Genomic DNA, 17,457 nt, shown 5'->3' on the forward strand with positions numbered 1-17,457 from the left:
ATGATGCTTACAGGTATGTATGTAACTGTCATATGTCAACTCACCAGTTGTTTAGCGGGTAAGCCAGAAGCCAGTTAGGCACTAGCTCCATGTAAGACACTGCCAGATATTTGCACTGGTATTCAGCTGCATCAGGTCAGACTGGAAGCCGACCTCAACATTGATGAGAAATGCATAGGCAGACGATGATTGTATGACAGATGTAGTTTTCACTAAGTAGGTACTTACGTACCCACACATATAAATGTTAACCATATACCTAAATGATTACTTGTCGAATAGAAACTAGTAAAACATATTAATATTTTAAATATGACAATTACCGGCCAATACATAGCCGACCATAAAAGGTAGACTTCACACCCAATCACAGGTGTCTCAGAAAGGGTGACTGATATTAAAACTAAATTGATTAGTCACCCTCAAATAACTAGAAGAAACTGATGAAAAATTGAACATTTTACTCCCACTTTCGAACCTTCTTAGGTTGCATTGCGGTTGACCTACCTACTTTCAGTAAGAAAAGGAAATACTTCCAATTAAGTAATCAATTAATCATATCAAATTAGTGTGTGCTAAATGATATCGTAAATTATGTCCCCAAAAGTAGTAGGTACTTACTTAATACTTAGAACTTTCGACAAATTTTTTTCTTCCACTTAATTGGTGTTGCGGGTGAATAAAGTTCTAGTCCTGATGTGAGGAAAGTTATGGGCATGAATGAAGATGGATATAGTGGAAGATGAGAGGTGTAGCTTGATATAGCTAGAAACAATAATACTTGTGAGATATAGGCTGATAAAAGAGTATGGAATGTAAAACATGCTGCGCTGACCACAAATAAAATTGGGATAAGTGGTGGTGAAGTGTAATAGTGTGGATAGATGCGGGCTTCCCAAGACCGGGATGGTTAGCGTTTATTGGGGGTGGCCTAAGGTCAGCAGCGAACGGCAATATGACGATAAATTTTCTTCACTACCTGAGCTTTTAAATGCGAAAGTTATGTAATGTTATACTATTCATAAATTGTTAAGATTCCGTGATGTCATCATAACACACTGATGATTTGATATTGCGTAATATCCTCGCGTTTCTTGCACGCCTCCCACATATATAAAATTAGGTCTAAGAAAGAAGGCTTGTTAGGTACTTAAGTTACTAGGTACTTAATTTAGTTTCAAAAACCAAAACAGATAAATAAGGGGATAATTGCCTGCGGATAGGATATAATATCTGAGGTAAAAATGAATGGGTATACAAGACTTACATCATAACTGGTGAATGCGTTCAGAAGAATTAAGTTCAATGACATGTCGAAGGTAAACAATAGTTCACAATTCTCTGCAATTCTAAAAAAAAAACTGGTCCAAAGATCACTCTGGTAACTTCGTTTATAGGGTGTAAAAATCTCGTAGGACTTAAATATCAACTAATAGTACCTACCTACCTAAATTAAGTCAATCTTAGCTTCCTCTTTCAAACATATTATACGAGTATTGCGTTACCAGGGTGTAGCTTCCAAATGGATTTTGCAAATCAGTTCATTAATTTTGGAGCCTTCAAAAAACCAAACAAACGTTTCCTTTTTGTAATACGCATTAGTATGATATCGATTACAATGAAAAGAGAGTACTTAGTTATATCGTCAACGGTTCATCAATTAAAATGACCGCAAACCCTATATGCACATAACTACGTTTATCAATGAAAACCATCAATACCGTCACAGTGACGGGTTTTTCATTTAAAATTCCTACGACAGCTGAATTGTTACTACCTACAGCAAAAAAGAGCTAGTATATAATCCTAACTTCAACAGCCAGACGTTCAGTTAAAATCAGTCGTGTAATAGTTTGTTATTTTTAGAGATCAAGTCATTAAGTCACACGTTTGAACAATCTTGCAGTCTGCGCCTGACCGCTGCGATCGACGACCGTGTTCGCGCGCTAATTTAAACAAACGTGCGAACAAACACAACTTTATCTAAGAAAACTTTTGTTAATAAACCTTTGTAGTGCAGTTTTTTCCATTGGTGTAAAAATGGCTAAAGATAACGTGAAATTGGACATTGTGAACGAGAAGAACGACGTACTTCTTAATGATATTATCGAAATTTTTGGCCGTCCAGTGGCGCCGGTCAAACCACCTGTTACGAACAATGTGCGCCCAATGGACCTCGAACGAGGACTCGATACACAATTTGTAAGTTTTAATTAAGATCTAAATAATTGTAGTAATAAACATTACTTACAGGTTAGATATTATACTATATTACTCTATATTTACTGGGATAAATATCCTGACCAAATAAGGAAGTTACAAATATTTAAATGAAACAGCGATAAATCAGCAATAGACCGATTCGAAACACATCTAGTAGAGGTCACTGACCTATCATTTAACGTGCCCAAAATTTCGAATCATGCTGACAGCCATGGGTTTTCCCAGAAGGTAATAACAGAAATAGACAAACCAAACTAAAACACGCCAAAAACTAAATGCTTGTCTTTTAAAATGTTTTACTTATTGTTGTTGTAGTCATATGGATAGATTGATATGAAACAAAAAATAAGTATTTTCAAGAGATTCAGCGAGGTCTTAGTTTAACCTAAGTCTGAGATCATTCGGGATCATATAATGGCTTGGTAACATAAGATTCAATATTTTATCTTTATCTATAAGGAATAATATGTCTGATTCTCTAATGCAGTTGTATTCGTGACCAGCGTTTATGTTTCCGGATGCCTTTACGCTGAATGCAGTTTAATTATCCCTTTATGGCAGTTCAAATAATGCAGCTATACTGCTGGTTGTCTGTGCATTGTGCACTTTAATGCATTATTATGTGACATCATGGACTGTTCATGTACTAGCCTTTAGATTTCCGAGATTATCATCACAAAGGAAGATTGTTAAAAGTGACCGAAAAGAATAAGAGACAGAATAATTTATTGATATTTCTTATTTTTTAATATCAAGTTCCAAAAATGTTTTGCTAAACCTGTTGATTAAATCTCTATCAATTTTCATCAGCTCCGAAACACCAACAGTTTTTCCACTCTTTGGTCCTCTATGACTTGCTTACCATTTGGCATTCCATACCGTACCTTTAATGTCCAAACTTCTTATTATTTTCCTTTTAATCATAAATCAAACCCAACACTTCTCTGTGATTCTGATTTATTTATTTTCTCTCTCATGAATCTATGCATCACACGCAGTTGACCTATGTAGCTGCTTTGGCAACCATTCACCATGATTCATTTAGGGCCTGAACTAAACTGCTATATACTATATACATGTCATTTACACTTTACTAATAGCATAAAGCTGATTTTTTAAAATAAATTTAATAAATTAATTCGCTTCAAATATGGTGTTACATGAGGTGTTAACATTATGTAAGTAGTGAACAGAACATAAATTTCACCCTTGTGTATGCAAGTTACGGTTATTTAAAATTTAAAACTAACAAGACGGCATTTGTGGGATTCAGGTTAAAAAATTATAATAATAATCTTAGAAATAGGACCAGGTTAAATCCGATTTGAAAAATCTTTTCAGCCTTAGATATATTTAATAGTTCATTCATAGAAAATATAATGCTAATCTTTATTGAGTGCGCAAAGTGGTTTTCATAAGACGTGAGTAAAACCACTGGAGGAAGCTAGTTTAATATATTAAAGAGTAAATGTGACAGGGAATGCCGAAGGGATTGTATGCAAAATGCTATAGGAGTCATAGCATTTGTTTTAAATGGTTAACAAAGCGTCTATTTATCCTGAATGGATCAGTATGGCCATAATTATGAGGTTTCCGTTCATCAGGGGTTTTCCTGTTGTGTTATGCAATACGTAACGAATTATTATAAAAAATAATGACTTCCTCTTCCTAATGAATTATTTATGTGTAGTATAAGTGAGTTTAGCACTCATTCTTGGTTTTTCGTAAGGACACTATCCGACGCCTTCTGCTGAAAACTCCTCTAATGAAATCAAGTCTTCTTCATGTTGCGACAAAAATAAAAAAAGTAAATAATGACTTCATCATTTACTTCTTTACACAGATTAGTAAACCTCTCACATACATGTGTGTATTGTATTGCACAGTTTTCAGAAAAGTTTACAAACATTAGTACAACTAACATCAGTCGGATGATTGCATCATTACGCAATAACGAGATAATAATAAGTTATTGTAATCTAGATAAGAAAAATAATCAGCGCAGTGCAAAAATGGTGAATCTTTTTCTGTTTCTGTTATTGTATAGCTGTTTTAAGATTTAACATTCAATATTTTAACATAGATGTTCATTTATTAAAAGTCCGCCTTTTAACAATTTCTTTTGGTTATATAAAAAGTAATTTATTCAAAGTAGGCTGAAAATTAGCACTTTTTGAAGGTCCAATTTACAAAAGACAGCTATTTGTTTTTGCTGCGAAGAAGTGGTGGAACAAACCCCCCGGACGATATCTTTGCCGATCATGGTTATCTACAAATGCTCATAAAGCTGGATAATTAAAGTCTTCATCTCACGCTAATCAGAGTATCGTTGATGAACTCAGCAGCCAGGAATGTTGTTTCTTCAATAATGAGGTCTTAATGACGAATATATACTGTCGTTAAATAATTCTTATATTATCCTCTTAATTTACGTAATATGCAAACTCTGTAAACGAGAAGCCGGCTGCAAGCTTTCCTTGTTTTTGTTATTGTACACGTTCATTTGTATCTAGCTACTGGTAATTCACGTCCAGCACCATGACGTCTGCTGCATGTTAGTCAGTCATTTAGAACTCAGCTTAAGTTTACAGTAACATGCACTGAAATCCTTTGTTCATTCACTTCATCAAGTTTGATTTATATTCTTGCCTTGAAAGCCTTTTAAATAGTTTTTCCCTTCACTTTATTGCTTTGTTCATCAGTTAAAAGTAATTTGCTACGGCTTCATAATTGTCAGATATACGAGTGTAGATAAAACATCTCTGTACTCCTTCTCATTTCTTATGATAGGTATTCATCTAACATGGTAGGTATCTCTTAAGTGTGACCCTGTGACCACAATAAACAATGATCTGAAAAACCCTTTCTAAGATTTAATTAACTACCTACGTCTAGCAACTAACCAACTACAGCATCATTTGTTATTAAGCCTTCAGTCGGACATTCACAGACGGAAAAACTCGTTGTTATTTAATGCTAATCTTTTTACACTGAATACGTCAAAGTTTTAATTTTCCTGCACTTAGAGTGCATAATTAACAGGAAGATTTGTTCGATATTTCCCTTAGGTATAAATATACATAATATCTGAAACTAGGCCTATTAAGAACTTGGCTACCAGTCCCTCCTGAGTTAAACCTCAGAATAGTATCTAACATGGTTTTATGTCCTCTGTTCTGTAATTAACAGTTAAAGTATAATGGTTTTCGTTTGTATCGAAACTCATAATAATGTTTAGACAAACATTTAATAATTTTCAAATATTGCTTCACAATTATAAAATATTACTTACATACGCAAAGCAAGTATTCATTGTGTCTAATGAGATATAAATAGCTCACCTATATTTGGGGGTCCAGTTGAATCACTCACACAATATTAAGACGTTACACAACATAGGCTCATAGAGTAAAATAATGATTGACTACAAATTCTAAGAAATTGCGCAATACAATCTGACTGAAAAAATATTGAAATGAGTGTCGAAAATTATGAAACCCTCATGTTTTTCGTAAGGTGAAAAATCAAACAAAAACTAGCAACAGAAAAAACTTAGCCACCGGGTACTTGCTTGACTACACTAAATATAATTTCCTCATTGAAAACGAGCTTTTGTCTATGGATATAATGAATGGTAGAAAAAAGGCGCTTGCGTTTGGAAAAAAAAACTTGTACCTATTAATTTCGTTCTCAATAGCTGTACTTAGAATCCTTAGGCAAAAAACACTTCTTCAATCAGGAAGCCCCAACGTATAGTTTGCTATGGAATACATACGTCACTATATTTCATATAACTCAGTCAGCTGGGAAGATGAGGATGTATGTAATCAGGCACACCACTGTCTATGCATTGTAAGGGGAATTCCAATACGGCGGCGGCGTCCGGTTTTTTTCATGTCGATGAAAGTTGTATTTTTTCTCCTTGTCGTTCTTGTCTTGTCGTCGAACGCGAATTGCCAATGACGTATGTTTTGTGAACGTGATCGACGAAATACGTTTTTGGTTTTCCGTTATCGTGTCATAGAGCTAATTGGTGACGTCGATGTTTAAAAAAACTGCTGCCGTAACGAAATTATATTACTTTTCCTAGCTGAATTACTAGGTAGGCACATAAAATTGTTACAGTCAAATATTATGATAGAATTTAATTTCCTAATTATGTAACGACGACAGAGGAAAATTAGTTTTCCTCTATTTTAATTCGTTGTCTTTAGTATTAAAACTATAAGCTCACATTAATCAATTTAGAAGCCATTTTGTTTATTTAATTAAGTTAGTCCTAGATGGCAGTTAGTTATTAAAAGCGAATTCTAATGTCAAATTAATTACTAATGTAAAATTATTGTCAATATAAAGTAATGCCCAAATTATGAATATTACAAAAATTATGTGTTCTTTATCTATCAAAATATTAATATACCCAATTAAAAAAGATTTTAGTTGTTAGTATCACTGTATCAGTCCCGTCGATAATTCTAGAGAGTAGTAGTTATTAGAATCCGTTATTTGAGGTATTTTATAGCCTTTTATCCTTTTCGCGAATATTTTAGCCATTCATCGCTTAGCAGTATTATCAGAAGCACAATATCTCTTATAGTCGAATAGTTCCGTAGCATTGAGAAGAGGTCAATGCCCCTTACCCACATACGTTGACTCATTATATTAACGCAGACTTCGTTTATTATTACAGCCTTCATGACGTACCTAAACACAAAAAAAATTATGAGTTCATTTTGTTACAAGTTTTCCTTGAAGATGATGACATATTTTCATATATCAATCTTGGTTCTAAGTACTGGGTAAGACTGGTTGTCAGAATTCCAGGCTTCTAAGCTACGACTGGTAGTTATACTTGGTAGTGGCAGGTAGCCTGACTGAAAATTCTACTTTAAAAGTGAATCAACTACCAATTCATGTTCTTTAGGCCTTTGATTTGATGAATCAGGTAATAAATAAAATTAACTAAATATTAATGACTTTATTATTTATTTTATCCAGTGACACATTATTGAAGGCTGGATAGCAAGAAACGCCACTCACGTCATAACAATTACTGCCTATCATTTGTACTTATTTTGTCCTATTTTATTTGAGTACTTACGCACTTGCTCTACTGATAGGTTACTGAAAACTACATATATTTGTCGCATTAAAGAATTCTGAGAGACACGAATGCTACAGGTGTTAAAAGTACTGTTTACATAGACAAAACATCTGTACTACGAATTTCAGACGAAGTAAATAAACGTCTAGTGAGTTATCGTAAGAGCTTTCACGTTTTCCTCATACGAAAAATTGCACGAAGATTTTCCATCTCGAAATTACGCGTGCGTAAATAAGATTTATTAGATGTAGTATTATTATTAAACAAGAATGTGACTTTCTTTGACACCGTTAAAAAATAAACAGATTTTGATGAGAGAGCAATATGAAAAACCCGGAGACGATCATTATCATCATATTTTTTTGGTTGGCGTGATAGGTATTTTTCCTTTACAACACAGAGGAAATACATATGAACTACATAGATTTATTAAGAAAACAGATGAAATGTCGTATTCCATACTTCATGCGACAAAATATCTATTTAACAAAACAGACGTTGATTATTTCGCACAATTAGTGAGGAGTCTTTGTATTTGAAACCTGCGTGGGCGCAGCGCTGCCAAAAGCGGCGTCTTGAGGTCATTGTCAAGGGCACGCCATTGCGTTAGCGTCGTATTTATGATGAACTGAATATTTTATGGGTTTAGAATGCGATAACACCTGCAGGCTTTGAAGGAAAATAATATGTACAGTATTTCAGTGGGTATTTACCTTTTATAGGTACTCTACAGACATGGGCGTTTGTCTCTCCGAGGCACCATGCGAGGCTAAACAGGTTAAAACAATTTGCTAATAATAATAATTTGTCGAGTATACCTACATTAAATTATGCATGGGCATCATCTAAGTATATTCTATAGCCTTGTCTATGTTTTGATACAATTAAAATTAAATGCACTGGCCACAATATTTTAAAATGCAATTATTTATCTTCACAATTGGGACGCACTCCGATGACCCGTTGGCCTCGTTTATCTGGGGCCCGATTCTCCTAATTTTACTTAAGCAACATACGATTCACGTTCGACTCGATTCGACTGCGATCCGATCCCGACTCGATTACGATTGAAGCGTATGTGGCATTCCGCTATTTTTTCTTTGAAATAAACGTTTTTATCCTTTTCTGTCATTCAATAATGAATCATTTTGTCTGCAAATGATTTACGATTGCAAAATGATTGTACAGCAAACTACCGTATAGACCAAAATTACCAAAATAGCAGACCAATCGCACACCAATCAAATGTCAATCGAATACGATTGGTCTTTTATTAGTAGCAGAATGTCCGATATGGTTAAAACTGCTATTGCGATCATATTGCGATTCGATTTCTATTCGATTTTGACATTATTAACTTAGGAGAATCGGGCCCCTGCTATACTATAAGATTTGCACCAATACGTCTCAAGAACAAACTGATAAATATTTATCATAAAGTTCACACGTTTGTTGGAGGTAATTAAAACTAAATTATTGATATTTCGTATACCTAGTTAGTAACAATAACAAATAACTAATTGACGTGTCCGATGTTTATTTATGGACTTTTGGGGACTCGGTCAAGTTTAAATGTCCAATTAGTGACCCAATGCAATTAACTGATGTCCTACATAGCTACATTGCATTAATGTCCCGTTTTGTGACAAAGCAAGAATGTTCCATGTGTGACTCCTATATGGAGCTTCAAGGACATGATAAATCTCTGACGGTATACAGGACAATTTCAATTTTAGAAGATGAAGATACGGAAAGCGGACCCCGTCACAAGACGGGATAAACGCTAAGAAGAAGAACAAGAAAAGGTATAGGTATATAGGACGATTTCCTTTCGTTACTATACAATTTCGTCGTCTGCTTGTTATTACCTGAAATAAATCCAGGGCTTTTAGGCCGCTGCCTCGAATTTTGCGGGCAGCGGGGCGGCAGCGGCGGCGGCGCGGGAGCGGCAGGATCTTACGCGTATAATCAAATGGACCGGCCCTCGAATACAGCGGCGCGGGAGCGGGCAACGAGCGGTGAGCTCCATTCAAAACGGTGACCGAACGCGCCGCCGCCGCTGCCGCCCCGCTGCCCGCAAAATTCGAGGCAGCGGCCTTACTCGTAGTATACAGTAAGGAATAGAGATACCTGCTATCCATCAAATGTGTTTTGTATACCAAATAGAATTAATGAAAGCCAATAATCGTCACGGGACAGTGGAATACCCGCTAGATAAAACGCGTTGATAAATTCACATCACGCTTGCCAAAAATTTATAGGTATAAATTGTAGTCAAGAAGTTGCATTTAGGTATATCAGAAAAATATTTTCTTTTACGACAGTTTATTTTTAACGTTTATTTTCATGTTTTCCTCAGAGATGTTATAAATATAGTCTCTTGTTTGTCTTCTGCACTTATTTTCACGTAGAGGTAACAGGAAAGTGAATGTTGATATTTCAAAGTGTCAAAGCATATGTATTGTTTATATTTCGTTGCCAATGGCTAGATTATTGACCTTTGCATATTTTTAATCAACTTCCTGATACGAAAGAGGTTGTTAATAAAGGGAACAATTTTAATTACTTCAAACTCATATCATTTCTGGGCATACGTAATTGAGGAAAACTTATTTTTAATTTAAATACGTTAGGCCTTATATAACTTCAGGAACAAATTACTAGCGATACAATCCATCAGAAAAATCGAACATTTGAAACGAAGTGTTTGTTTTAAGAGGTAGTTTTCTGTACTGATAAATTAGGAATTCCCTGATTTCAAGTCCCTTACAAGTACATATCCCCACAGGATGTGATGAGATGACAAAGAATTCTAGCTTGTCGATGCAGTTTGCAGAACTGTAATTGCAATGAATCATGAAAACCTTGGGGTTCCTTGTGGTACTTGGTTGGTTTTCCCCGCGTTATATCGATTAGTGGTCACTAAGTAAATAGCTTGGTCTCCCGAATTCTTGGTAGATGAATCCTATCCAAGGTTCAGGCTTGACGCAATTGATAGAACCTCGATGTAGGTCTTGTTTGTAGAGATCATATCGGAATTCTTTTTGTAATTGCAACGATTGCATAGTGAGCATAGATTTTTATTTAGTGGTAGAGCTTTTCGAGCATCTGTTGGTTTGACCTAAATGTGTTGAGATGAAGTGTGTGTATAATAGGCAGACTACAGTCTGTGTTTATTTGGAGTTTATAAAAACAGACTGACTCCCGCGTAGCGAAGTTTCGTAGTTTGTCTGTCTGCTTCTATTCTTAGGTGCATTTAGCTGTAAACTGTATTGTAATTAATCCAGAACAGTTATGAATACCTGCTTGGAATCTCTGAGCTGTTGATTCTAAATTATGAACACCAGTGTGTATAGGTAAAAGAAAGACGATACCTATTTGCTTTGTAATAGTTATTTTGTTTTTATTATTCAGCAGTTAGTTATAGTAACGTCACACAAGATCAACAAGTCAAAAGGAAAAAGGTTAATTATGATGCATTCTGTTACTTAGCAATATAAATTACATTTCAAGCATATAAAGCATTCCGCAGACTCCAAAACACTGATTCAATGTATATTAGTCTTTGTGGCACATAACTATAATTCGTCAAAATGCTGAAATTTCGCGATGCATGACTATAAAGGGGCCTCAAAGTAACACAGAACCGTTTACTGTAGTACAGAAACTTCGGTGAGATTACCGAAAATTGATGTAAATAAATATGTTTTTGTTATCTTCCACAGAGCAACAACAACTTGGGTGAGAGCGACTCGACTCCGACGCAGCCGCTGCTGGAGCCGCCCAGGGACCGACAGCTGCCTCCTTTAGCCGGTCAGTATACTATCATGTAACTGCAAAAATCAAACAAAGCCGTTGCTATGAAAAGTTTACACTATCATCATTCGGAAAAGGGGGGGAAAACAATTTTTTTTCAATGATCTTTGCAATGTGAGCATTAAATGCGTAGGTATGTAATTTATCATAGATAGGTACGAGGAACCTAGGTTCTTCAAGCTAGACTATTAGAGGAAGCATAAAGCTACTTGTACCTAGCATGCACGGTAAAAGCTCTAAAACTGTGTGACAACAGTATATTTTATGTGCCATGGAGCAAAGGACAGACTATACTGAAGTACCTAACTTAACTACGTCACTAACGTCACCACAACAAGAAGGCACCACTTATTTAGGTATTTGATTTATTAATTATATTATTAATTGTGGTTAAGAACTGCTAAGTCAATAACATTTACGCAAGCAGTTAATCAGTTTCCTCTCGCTGAAGTTTCAGATACATACGCATCCATTTGACACCACTTTTAAAATAATTCTGTAGTGATGGTAGTTTGGTATTTGGTGCTGTGGCAGCAGAAATTTATAGACAACTCTTAAGGATTTGAAGAGTTGTTGAAACTCCGTGTTGTTGTTGTGCGAAACTCCGGTTGACAGCTGGGTTAAATACTACCCTAAGCTTAACCGTAGCTCAAAAACCACACCATATTATTCCCCTAATAAAAGAACTGATTAATCTTCCAGGACCTGAGATCGACGACCTGGATGGCGACCCTCCGAAGGACGCGACTCCGTACCCTGGCATCGACGACGGACTGTTCGAGCCCATTGACAAGAACCCTGAGAATCACGACCATGACCACGGTATTAAATATTGAGAGTTATGTCAAAGTACCTAAATGTATGTTAGGTTAGGTTAGCCTCTGAAAGCACGGGAGTGCCCCAGCCAAGTTTCGATATGTTAGATATTTTTAGCACAGCTCGTTTATAGAAGTTGAGCAAGTTTGTTGCAAACTTGCTCGAGCTTAAAGTTAGCATATTACTTTGAAAGAGATAAAAGTCCAGCAAACTGACGGCCATTGTCACAGCCAAAAAGATAACAATTGTTCTTGTTAAGGCGACGAATTGGTCAACAATAATTCCATAACCGACACGCGCATCTAAGGCGCCAAAAGGGGTCGGAGCGTCTGAGCGGGGCGAGGATAACAATACGCGCGCTAGCTTATAACTAAAAGTCGTAAGCGCCAAATGGTTTTGTAATTTTATTATTTAGAAATGATAATTTAATAAAAATTCCTTCTACAATTTTAAAGAGTATGTATATACTCAACTACTAAAAAAGTTAAGAGGCTTAAATCGGTCCCGTTTGCCCATAATATGTGAATCTCTTTTTAAAAAGAGGTATGTTTGATATATTTTTCTCTGTTATAAAAGTTACCTAATCATGTTTTGACGTCTAACAAAATAAGGTTTATATCATGAACTTTCAGGTAACCAAGTTGTATTTTGATCCGTTTTGTATTTACTGAGAAAAATTGAGATCCTTGGCGCCAAAAATTCCAATTCGTCCTCTTAATTTATAAATACAATGTTATCAAACACCTCTTTGTATGTTCTCGAAAATAAGGCTAAAAGTATCCAATGTAACTCAATGCAATGATAAGAAATAATGAACCGCAGTATGTATAATATAATATAATTAGTGGGTCACTTATCATTGACCGCTGTTTCACAAAAGGATGTGGTCTTGCGATATCACATTCGTAAATATTGCTACATTGCACGCTGATAACGCGAAGATAGAAGGTATGCGTGTGAGCATATAAATAAAATGCAGTTACTAGCGAATGAATCCTTACTGAATTTGGTATTTCAGTCTATCTCGTAGCAAAGGACTACGCGCTACAAGCTACGTGTTGCGAACCTTTGTAGCGTGTGGTCCTAAGGGATTTTTATCTAAACCCGTAGTATAACTGTTTGAACTCTGATTTGTATCTTGTTTAGAAACAAATGAAAAGGTTTGATTGAAGTATTCATCATTGCAAACCAAAGTTAGTTGACTTGTGGCGTCAGGAATGATTACATTCTATTAGGTGTAAAAATGTACGAATACAGAAGAAAATAATAAGCAAAACTAATAAATCACTTAAACAAACCTTTAAAACACGTAGGTGTTACTAAAACGATTATTTTAATAAATGTTTTCCTTATTCGTTTGGTGGAATGTGCACCAGTGTTACCTACTTATAGAGGTATTAAAAGGTTTGAAGAACAACATAATTAATCTTATATTTAAACTAGACACAGCTGAAGGTCAAGAACGCGAGACAAAGCTATGCACATTATGTATATATACTGTACTATGTACTCAACATTTACGTCATTTATGCTAATTCACGGGTACAACGTTCCTAGACGGCCAACATTGCTATCTATCTAATATTTACTATGTTATTATTTTGTGCATAGGTATCTTGTTAATCGAGGACAAAGCAAAGATGTTAATACTTAAATATCGTTATGTCATAAATAAACCTGGGAGCCTATATTTTCAGTACCTACAGTTCGGTTCGGATTTGGCGACTGATACTTATAACGTCTGCTTTGTACCATTGTCCACTTAATATTTGTATTGCCAATCAATAACTTAAAACGATCTTCTATTATAATATTTATAATAATATAGTGCATGCGAGAACTCCATGTATAATACTGGTATAAAGACGCATTCTCCAACATAGTTCATCATGATTGGGAAAAGGCTAGGCAAATGATGATTGTGCAGGCTCGCTTTATATTTTTCATTCAGTGTTTAATCAACATTAGCCCTTTTTAATTCCCTATTATTCTGTGTATTAGATGGCAGCGAGCACCCAACGGAACTGGACCCAAGTGACAAACATTCAGAGCCTCACGACGGAGACGACGGTGGCGCCACTGACGGTAAATTGCCGTGGGAGCATGACGAACCAGACTACCCTTACGGTGATTGGAACACGACACATTTTATACAAAATTTCTCTTTTGAGAATTTTCATGTAAACTTGCGGGCAATGTAACTTGGCAAGAGTGGCCTTAGTCAATAGACTGCGTGGTACACAGTTTTTAAAGTGGCAGCCAAAAGGAACTTCAAATTAGCCAAATTACGTTGTGCGTGTACCTATTAAATAAACATTGGATATGCAAAAGCGGTTTAGACGTAACTTGGTATTTAAAAATATCCTGCAACAGTTTCGGAATACTTAGGCATTGGTATTCAAATACCACTTCTACGTTGTCCCGATCACATAACAGGGTTATGGTGTAAAACTAATGAGTAACACTCAAGTACACTAAGTTTTTGAGTTTTTAACAACGAAGCTTTTAAGTTAGACTTTGATTATAACCAGTAACAAAAAAAAATAACATATTAGGGACAGAGCCAGAGCTTCACAGAATACACAAACCCATAACATTTAACGAAGATATTAGAAAATGTGCTTAAAGCATGTCAGTCAGATTTGAGCTAACAAAGACTTTAATTACATAAAATAACTAGATACTAAAACAAAAACATTCGTCATTTAGCACATGGATCAGCTGAAGCTTCTATTTGTACGAGTTTTAAAATCGGTGTGGATAAAACATTCCTAGCGATGCTTTTACCTCCGTCTGCTGACAGATTCATGTTACTGTTTGTACCCCCACGAAACATCGATAGGTATCTTACCCTGGTATATTTAGGTAAAAGCCTAGTCCACATTTATACCAGGACGAAAACAGAAATTCGATGTTCATTGTTCAGGCTTAACACCATTAACGACAGCTTTTAACTGGTTTCAGTTAAACAAGTAATTTTTCCTGACGAACTGGACCCGTACACTTTACGTGAGTTTCAGTAAACAATCACTCAATTGGGCAACCATTCACTATTCGTGTGTTCATATGTGTTATAAGATGTTATGACGAGATTCCTCAAAATAAAAAAGTGTCACACCGATGGAATTTCGTCCATACAGCCAAAGTAATGTTGAATGTAACGTCCTTAATTTGTTAGTACACTTCAGTAATGAAAATCTTTGCACTTTTAGTTTACCTACCTACATTTGTTTTGTTTCATAGTAGTTCATAGTTTTAGTTTCTCCTGGGACCCCATCGCTCCATAGTTGCACAAATAGGACACGTAGATTCAGTCACCCCACAAACTCTGCACGATTTTACCGCATGTATTTTGGAAAGTCATTAATTATTTAAAGACTCTCTCGTAACATGTTCTTTTTAATTTTCAGATGTAAACGGCCTCGGGACGAGATTCGGTGACTCACGGCCTGGGTCTCCTATGCCTGGGGTAAGTTTTGTCATTTAGTTTACTTTCTGAGAACCATAGTGGTCAAATGTAAATGTATCGTGTATGGCTGTTTAGAACTGGTTTCCTTCAATTCGGTTTTTAAGGCATTCCGTTTTGCCGGGGACTTTTTGCCCATATAAGTTCTTTAGGGTATGAGTCATGGTGGAAGTTACTGATATTAACCGCTGAAATGATTCATTAACTAGCCTGAAGATAATTTCTTTCTTTAATTAGGTACTCAAGTTTAGTGAATAAAAGTTTCACGTAACTACGCACGTGCGTAGGTTCCTGTCTAAGTAAAAGTTACTGCATAGATAAATGTTTCCATGTTTCTATTTTGCTGAGGCGTAAACATATGAATTTGGCGAATGAAAATGAATATAAGCTCAATAAATGCGAATCAAACTAAATCCACTATCTGGAAACAGATGGAATCTTCTAGAGCCCTAAGCACTTCCTAACATAATACCAATTGCAGTCGATTCCCGACGTGAACACATACCAGCAGAAGAAGAACTTGGCACAGGGCATGATGGACCTCGCGCTCCTGTCCGCCAACGCCAACCAGCTGCGATACGTGCTGGAGTCCTCCACCGAGCACAGCTACTACTATCCTAGTCTCATCTTTATCTCACTCAGTATCATTTTTCAAGTAAGTCACACTACCTCTAGTATTCGTTAACCCTTTGAACGCTAAGCTAGTAAAAAACTCCAAATAATTTTGCAACAAGAACGAGACAGGACACGTAATAGGCAGTGTTTACATTCTTATTTGCCTGTGGTTTCTTGGGTCGATGATTAATTCGAATGAGCTAATTTAGCGATGTAAAGGTTCTAAGCAAAAGATTTATGATTTTAATCTCCCCGCACAAAACTACGTAATCAACCGTGTGAATATTTTTTTAAAATGTATATAGCGCTTACCTGACATAATTGTTTTCCCAGGTGATGGTTGGTATTGGTCTCATCATGAACAGCCGGTACGACGTGAACGACCACAAGGAGCGCTGCAAGGCCGACAAGATCAACAACCTGACAGTCCTGGGCATCTTCCTCATCACTATCGTCAACGTGTTCATCACCTCATTCAGTGTCAACACTCCCATGGTCACCAAGACGGTTGTCGCGACGCCTCCCTCCGTATAGCAGGCCTAGGGGCATAGGTCTGAACCATAGCATAAGTTCTCCGCCTACTCTAACGTTTCTTCCAAGAATTCTATTCGTTGAAAGAACTTTTCTCAAGCCAGCGTTAGATGGCCGCTGTGACGATTTTAATACAACCTCATCGGACACGGTTCGTCTCTTTCGGCCGTTTTTCCGACAAAGCGCTTTGCGTGATATTTTTGTCATAATCTTAAAGTTAATTGCATTTAAATAATAGACCAATAAGTGTAATTTAAATGCTCCAATGTTTAATTTTGAGCCTTTTACCTAGATATCTATGTATTTTTGCTCAAACTGACTCTGCTAGATTTGTATATACCTACCTAGTGTTAAGATAAAGATTTGTATAAAACTTAAATAGGTATTTAAGAAAAATATGCCGACATCTACATTTACATTGAAAAATAATAATCTGTGAAATGAAAATCTTTTAACTTCACATTTAGTTCGCTCATCAGTTTTTGTGTTCTTAGCAATAAAATAATTTGAATTCGAATGTCTATGTCATGTATGTGTATGTATGATCTTATTTCAAAAGACTGAGTATTTTTATCATACACTACACTTTTTTGTACTTAGTCGTAATGTATGTACATTAATTAATTCAAAACCAGCTAATCTCATAATATTTAATCTAATAATTTAGTTTTACATGGTTCGCTAGATACCAGCTTTCTCGCGATAGATAATTAGGTTTACTATTTATATTGCTTTTATTTTGTACATAAAATAAACATTTATATAAGTTACAAAAAACATTTATTTTATTCAATGTACAGTCATCCAACTTGAGCTACCTACTTTTGAATTTTCAGAATGTATACTGAACTCTGGCATCTATGGTGTCAAGCAATTTAGTGACTTC

At 35.7% G+C, this 17,457-nt stretch overlaps 1 protein-coding gene across 3 annotated transcripts; it reads left to right on the plus strand.

Moving 5' to 3' along the window:
- Positions 1-1,854: 1,854 nt before the first annotated feature.
- LOC124636220 (ninjurin-A) lies at positions 1,855-17,348 on the plus strand. 3 transcript variants are annotated; one of them, XM_047172187.1, is made up of 8 exons: positions 1,855-2,202; positions 11,053-11,140; positions 11,846-11,965; positions 13,961-14,086; positions 14,924-14,968; positions 15,370-15,428; positions 15,907-16,080; positions 16,374-17,348. In XM_047172187.1, exons 1-8 carry the CDS (start codon positions 2,041-2,043, stop codon positions 16,572-16,574), a joined length of 975 nt encoding a protein of 324 aa, XP_047028143.1. In that variant the 5' UTR covers positions 1,855-2,040; the 3' UTR covers positions 16,575-17,348. The 3 variants fall into 3 exon arrangements, with proteins under 3 accessions (XP_047028143.1, XP_047028144.1, XP_047028145.1); XM_047172188.1 differs by lacking the exon at positions 14,924-14,968; XM_047172189.1 differs by lacking the exon at positions 14,924-14,968 and having other exon boundaries at positions 13,961-14,044.
- Positions 17,349-17,457: the final 109 nt, after the last annotated feature.

This window comes from Helicoverpa zea, chromosome 14, assembly GCF_022581195.2.
Source record: "Helicoverpa zea isolate HzStark_Cry1AcR chromosome 14, ilHelZeax1.1, whole genome shotgun sequence".
Classification (NCBI taxonomy): domain Eukaryota; kingdom Metazoa; phylum Arthropoda; class Insecta; order Lepidoptera; family Noctuidae; genus Helicoverpa; species Helicoverpa zea.

Excerpts from the sequence above, each read along its gene's own strand:
- LOC124636220 (XM_047172187.1), top strand. The coding sequence starts at position 2,041 with ATGGCTAAAGATAACGTGAAATTGGACATTGTGAACGAGAAGAACGAC. Across the intron at positions 2,203-11,052 it reads GAGGACTCGATACACAATTT|AGCAACAACAACTTGGGTGA; the intron begins GTAAGTTTTAAT and ends TATCTTCCACAG. Across the intron at positions 15,429-15,906 it reads CTGGGTCTCCTATGCCTGGG|TCGATTCCCGACGTGAACAC; the intron begins GTAAGTTTTGTC and ends TACCAATTGCAG.